Below are 6,221 nucleotides of genomic sequence, written 5' to 3' on the forward strand. Positions count from 1 at the left end.
TGTTGGCTAAGGAAGTTTTCATTTTCTTTGGACGAAAAATTAATTTTCCATTTTTTGAATGCCCAAATGAGTTTTTTTGTGAAGGAGCTACCATATATTTGTTGCAAAATTGGACCAAATAATTTCTCTAAAATATTAGGCCATATTTACTTCATAATTGGCAAAATGGTTGGGTGTAAAAAGTTTTTATCCACCTCTTGTGAAAAAGACAAATTTCCGCCGATTTAGTTGGAAGCGGGTCAAATTTGAACTCCAGCTGCCTTGTAATTTGCTCTTTATTATTTCCAAAAATAATTTATAGGTACATAAGTATCTATTTAATCAGAGAAATATCAAAAGTTTTCCAATATTCAACCACTAGCTAGGAATAGTCAAACCCGCCGTTTTAACCGCATTTTGAAACGGGCATAAAAAATTCAAAAAAAATTAAAAAATGAGAAAGCTTTGCATTGTGTCATTATATGTGACCAAGTTGCCATAAAAAATAATAAACTTGTATTACGGTAATTATTTTAAAAAAGTATTCTCAGAAATGAGCTATCATCTCTGAAGATTCATGGCTTTCAAGCCAAACGATCAATCTTATGTCCACATTCATGGAATAGTTTGTTCAAATGATCTCATATTGTGCACAAGGGTGCATCTTAGAATTCCAAACAATGTTGCCTAATGGAGTTTTCATTTTCTTTGCATGGAAAATTTATTTTCCATTTTTCGAGTGCCCAAAATGAGTTTTTTTGTGAAGGACCTACCATATATTTTTTGCAAAATTGGACCAAATCAATTTTCTAAAATACTAGGACATATTTAATGCACAATTGACAAAATGGTTGGGTGTCAAAAGTTTTGATCCACCTCTGGTGAAAAAGACAAATTCCCGCCGATTCATTAGGAAGCGAGTCAAATTTGAACTGCAGCTGCCTTTTTGTTTGGTCTTTATTTTTTCCAAAAATCATTTATAGTTACATAAGTATCTATTTAAGCATAAATACATGGTTTGGTGGCGATACGTCGAGGTTTGGATGGTGGCCCAGGGCCCCAACTCCAAAGCGCGTGAACTCGCATGCCTGGTGCGTGGTCACCGCGTGACCATGGCGTTGACATGTGTTCTGGGAGGCCTAGGCATGTCTAGAGGGTTGGGCACTCCCCGAGTAGGTGCTAGGAAGAAAATTACAACAGAAGAATCTCACGAGGAGACCGACCTATGCTCAAAGATGAATTAGCAGCCAAGTGTTTGATTGGCAGTACGAGAAATGCACATGGCCAATGGGCGTGAGTTTTGGCTGAGGATGATCATCTAGTAAGAAGAATGTCTTCGCAAATTTTCAGATCAAAAGGAGGATCCTAGGTGGTACTTGCTTTGCAAAGTACCACACTGGACAAAAATATGAATGTTGAAGCTGGGCTCAAAATAATGAATGGATTGAGCTAAAGTTTGGTGGAGGATGATTATTTGGGCATTGGAAAGCACCATAGAAAATTGATACCATTTGGACATGCCAAAGTGGTACTTCCTTCACAATGCTCTTCTATGGACAGAAACTTGGGAAAACTAGTGAGAGAAATTGGATGAATGAAATAAGCTCAAATTTGGTGTAGATAAGTTACATAGGTATGGTTATGCCTTGGTAGATTTTCAGATCATTTGGGTAAGCCTAGATAGTACTTACTTCACAAAGCTTCTCTTGAGGTAGAAACTTTGGAAATTTCCTGAGAAAGATTTACTAGGAAAATGGAGCTGAATATTATCATGTAGCAATGATTTGGGTATGGAAGAGTGCCCAAAGAGTTTGAGGGTAATAGAAGGGGTCTAGATAACACTTGCTTTGCAATGTGCCAATCTAGCCATAAAATATAAATTGAACCTGGGCTCACATAGATAATTTGACTGAGCTGCAATTTGGAGGAGGGTGATAATTTGGGCATATGAAGGAACTGTATAAATTTCATGTCATTTGGATATATAAAATAGGTACTTCCTTCACAATGCTTCTAGGTGGACAAAAACTTTGAAAATTTGCCGAGGAAGATTTGTTAGGCAAATGGAGCTGAATTTTGTCATGCAGCAATGATTTGAATAGGAAAGAGTGCCCAAGAATTCCGAGGGCAATCAAGAATATATAAATAGCACTTCCTTCATAAAGTGATGTTATGAACATAATAGGAAAATGAATATTGTTGAATTATTTTTGAACTAGGCAAGGAAGTATTTTTACATATTTGACGAAGATATGACCCAAAGAACTTATGAGATTTTTTTGGGAATTTTTGGAATAACAGAAATATAGGTTGCTTCACAACCTAGGGCAAAAATTGACACATAGGCAAAACTGATGAGGTGGCGCCAAGTCATACCAATCCACCACAATTTACAAGGTTATGACCATCTATATTGGTCATGATCAGCTAAAAATAAGGCAGCGGACTAGTGCTGTCTGCTTTATGACCATTTCGTGTAAGAAAATTACGACCTTTCTAACCAAAATGGTCGCAATGGTTTAGGGTTTGGAGCCCCCCGAACAGCTTTTGACCAATTGGTCTAAAATGGTCATAGATTTATGACCAATTCTTCCAGGGTCACTGACAGAAGGTCATAAGTTGACATATTTCTTGTAGTGGACCAAGAAACTTAAGCATTGTGCCAAGATGCAAGAAGCAACAAGGAAGGACATTGGGAGAGCATTTGGAGTGCTGCAAGCTAGGTTTGCAATTATTCGGGGTCCTGCTTGGTTTTTGAACAAGGCTGTCTCGACAAAGATATGACATAATGCATGATCGTACACAACATGATCATGGTGGTTGAGAGGGATATGCCAAGCCCCATGACCTATGAAAATATTGGCACAATCACCATTCCTCGCAGGCACACAAACCACATTCAAGCATTTTTGAGGCGTACCTAAAGATTGAAGACGAGAGCTCCAATGATCAACTGAAAGAGGATCTCATTGAGTACCATTGACAGCTACTTGAGAGATAGTGTGTTTAAATTTCTTTAAAATTCATTTATTTTTACTTGAACACTTTTCCGGTTGGATTATTTGTTGTGTTGATATTAATGGGTTGTAATAATATTTGTTGAACTGTTGAATTGTTTGATCTAAATTGGACAAGCATAGTAGATAGAAGAAAACAGAAGATTTTTGTATACCACATTATAGTGACTGTTATTGCACGTAGCCATCCTTTAACCGTCAAAACATTATGAAGCACGCTTCATATACGTTATGGAGGTTGCGTATATGGCATAGTTGCTCTTGTATGTTTGTCTTGCCCTCTCTGAATTGCGTATATGGCAGAGTTCCTCGTGTCAAAATTTTGCAGTCACCACTTTGACTTGCGCTGACTTTCGGCCCCCATTGAAGCGAAAGCGATCGTTTCTTTGTGAGCCCTTGAAGCTTATTTTACATTTCTGTGTTCTTGCTTGCTACGAATATCCTTGTCGCCAAAGAAGCCCAGCTTTCCAAGACGACGTTGGCACGCACGCACGCCGTGACGCACCGCCGGTTCGTACAGCATTATGTGCGCTATGATCTGAGGTCAGCCTGTCACCGCTCCTCTGTCCGTGCACGTACGGATTCCATCGGTGTTGTGTTGTTGTTGCAGGTTGCGGGACACCCATCTCACCCGAAAACAAGAAAGTGCGCTTGGCTAACATCGCTAGGAGTAGGAGGACATATATATGCACCTGCTACTACTTGTGTACATTCTCGTGCAGCTGGTCGGACGCATGCTAGTTCGTCCACGTAATTAAGGTGTAAGGAGCATGGGGATCGGTGTCGGAGGCGGCGCGCTGGAGGCCGCGAGGCCGGTGGCGGCCATGGTGGTGGTGGAGTTCATCTTCTCGGCCCTGCAGATCTTCATCAAGCTGGCGCTGGACGACGGCATGGACGTCCGCGTCCTCGTCGCCTACAGGCTCATGTTCGGCGCCGCCTTCCTCTGTCCCCTCGCCTTCCTCATCGAGAGGTGCGTGCCTTAATTCTTGCCTCCTCCGCAGCCGCAAATATACAGCTGCGCATTGCTGCAGCTGCCGGGATGCCTCACAAGATAGCCAGTGACGAGTGGGGCATATACTCTGCCAGAACGTGGTCAACCTTTGTTGAATTTTCTGGCTAACGCGGCTGTCGTGTGATCGATCTCTAGGAAGAAACGGCCACCACTAACCGTCAAGGTTGTCACAGGGTTATTCTTGTGTGGACTTTTCGGGTAACTTCTTCGTCTCCTCTTTGGCGACCATGTTAGCAAATACTGTGGACTTTGTGTTTGTGTTTTGTTCTTTGATCAACCGAAGAAATGCAGAATCACCATCAACCAGAACCTGCTGGTGCTTGCCATCAAGCTCACGAATTCGACCACCATCGTCACGGCTCTCAGTAACCTCACCCCTCAATCTACCTTCATCGTCGCAATCTTGACCAGGTCGGTCGTCACACTAGTCACAGATCTCATTTTCTTTCTGGATGGTGGTCTACTCTGGTCACAGACTCAAAGGCCCCACTTGGAAAATGGAACAACATACAGGATGGAGACTCTGAAGCTCAGAAAGCCCAGCGGCCAAGCGAAGCTGGGGGGCACCCTGGTCGGGCTGGGCGGCGCGATGCTGCTCACGTTCTACAAGGGCCCGGAGATGCTGTTCCTCCGCCGCATGGCGCACACCGGGCTCAGCCATGCCACCGGCGACCGCCAGCTCCGGCCGCAGCCGGCCGCCGGCCCTCGGATCCTCGGCTCCTTCCTCGCCATCACCAGCTGCTTCAGCTACGCGATCTGGCTCACCATCCAGGCCAAGGTCGGCCAGGTCTACCCGTGCCACTACTCGATCGCCGCGCTGGTGTGCCTCTTCGGCGCGGTCCAGTCCACGCTACTCGCGCTCTGCATCCACAGGGACGCGGACCACTGGAGGCTCGGGCTCAACATCAGGCTCTACTCGTCGGCGTACGCGGTAATCGGGCGGCTGATTGATCGGCCATTGCTTCCTCCACGCCCGTGCCACGTTTCTCATGGCTGATTCCTATCGTACGTCCAGGGTATCGTGGCGTCCGGGTCCGCCTTCCCGCTCATGTCGTGGTGCCTGCGGAAGAAAGGGCCCCTCTACGTCGCCATGTTCGGACCTCTCATCATCATCTTCGTCGCGGTCATGAGCTGCATCGTCCTTGACGAGGCCCTGCACATCGGAATGTGATGCCCTGTTTAACTCGCATGCCTTGAGGACATGCATGTGGTGTCTGTTTGAGTTTCTAACGGGTGGTTGTGCGTGCAGCGTGCTTGGTGCCGTGCTGATCGTGGCGGGGCTGTACATGGTGCTGTGGGGCAAGGCCAGAGAGGAAGATGAACAAGAAGCCGATGCGCCGAAACTTGTTGGTCAAGACGACGAGCTGGGCAAGGGGCCCCTTCCACATACTAACATAATCTGAGGAAAATAAGATCATGCGTACACTTTGGCAGTCAAGATTTTCTTTATCAGTTTTGCTAAAGCACATCTAGATGTGCCATAAGTATTGTACATCTAAGTCCTATATCATTGATTTTACGTTAAGATTCGTGTGGATATTTTCTTTTCCTCTTTGTGCTTGATTCACTCACTTATATGTGCAATAACTAGAGCACATCTAGATGTGCCCTAGACACACCCTTTCTTTATTTCAAAATGGAGGCAAAAGTTTTGCCTCGTCCACTAATTGTCCACTAATAAAAAAGCGAGTGGCTCGGTTAATTAATTAAAAGAACAGGTGAAAACATAGTTTTAAATAGCCGGCTATAGCCCCGTTATAGCTTCGCTATAACTGTTTGAGAATGTTGCCGCTAAATGATTTCATGTACACTTTGCCGCTATAGCCCGCCATAGCCCAGCTATAGCTATTTTTAAAGGTTGCCGCTAAATGTCATAGCCCGCTATTTAAAAACCTTCACAAATTTATCTACTCATGTGAACTACTCTCGGACTACGAATTATAGGATCATCCAACAAACACATCCAATATAGAATCATCCATTCCTGCAAAAGAAAAATAGAATCATCCATACACTTGGATCACAACATCACAAATGACACCCCAACGCCCCACTACAACTTTAGAAGAATCTAACGACAAAGAGAACAGCCACATCTCAGCTCACGATTGCAGTCTAGACAAGTGTATCATGGAAGCATCTGTGTTTTCCCATTATCGTCACCCTTCTTGCCATTGCACTTGCTAAATATCTTCTTAGGATTTTAGATTTAG

General features: G+C 44.0%; 1 protein-coding gene across 1 annotated transcript; it reads left to right on the forward strand.

Moving 5' to 3' along the window:
* Nucleotides 1–3,733: 3,733 nt before the first annotated feature.
* LOC119359518 (WAT1-related protein At1g68170-like) lies at nt 3,734–5,528 on the forward strand. The gene is made up of 6 exons (XM_037625677.1): nt 3,734–3,966; nt 4,144–4,206; nt 4,300–4,419; nt 4,522–4,939; nt 5,024–5,175; nt 5,258–5,528. Exons 1-6 carry the CDS (start codon nt 3,767–3,769, stop codon nt 5,409–5,411), a joined length of 1,107 nt encoding a protein of 368 aa, XP_037481574.1. The 5' UTR covers nt 3,734–3,766; the 3' UTR covers nt 5,412–5,528.
* The last annotated feature ends 693 nt before the right edge of the window (nt 5,529–6,221 follow it).

The sequence above is a fragment of the Triticum dicoccoides genome, chromosome 2A, assembly GCF_002162155.2.
Source record: "Triticum dicoccoides isolate Atlit2015 ecotype Zavitan chromosome 2A, WEW_v2.0, whole genome shotgun sequence".
In the NCBI taxonomy this organism is placed as follows: Eukaryota; Viridiplantae; Streptophyta; class Magnoliopsida; order Poales; family Poaceae; genus Triticum; species Triticum dicoccoides.

Coding starts and splice junctions, on each gene's coding strand:
- LOC119359518 (XM_037625677.1), top strand. CDS start 3,767: ATGGGGATCGGTGTCGGAGGCGGCGCGCTGGAGGCCGCGAGGCCGGTG. Junction 3,967..4,143: donor CTCGCCTTCCTCATCGAGAG/GTGCGTGCCTTA, acceptor ATCGATCTCTAG/GAAGAAACGGCCACCACTAA. Junction 4,207..4,299: donor TTCTTGTGTGGACTTTTCGG/GTAACTTCTTCG, acceptor GAAGAAATGCAG/AATCACCATCAACCAGAACC.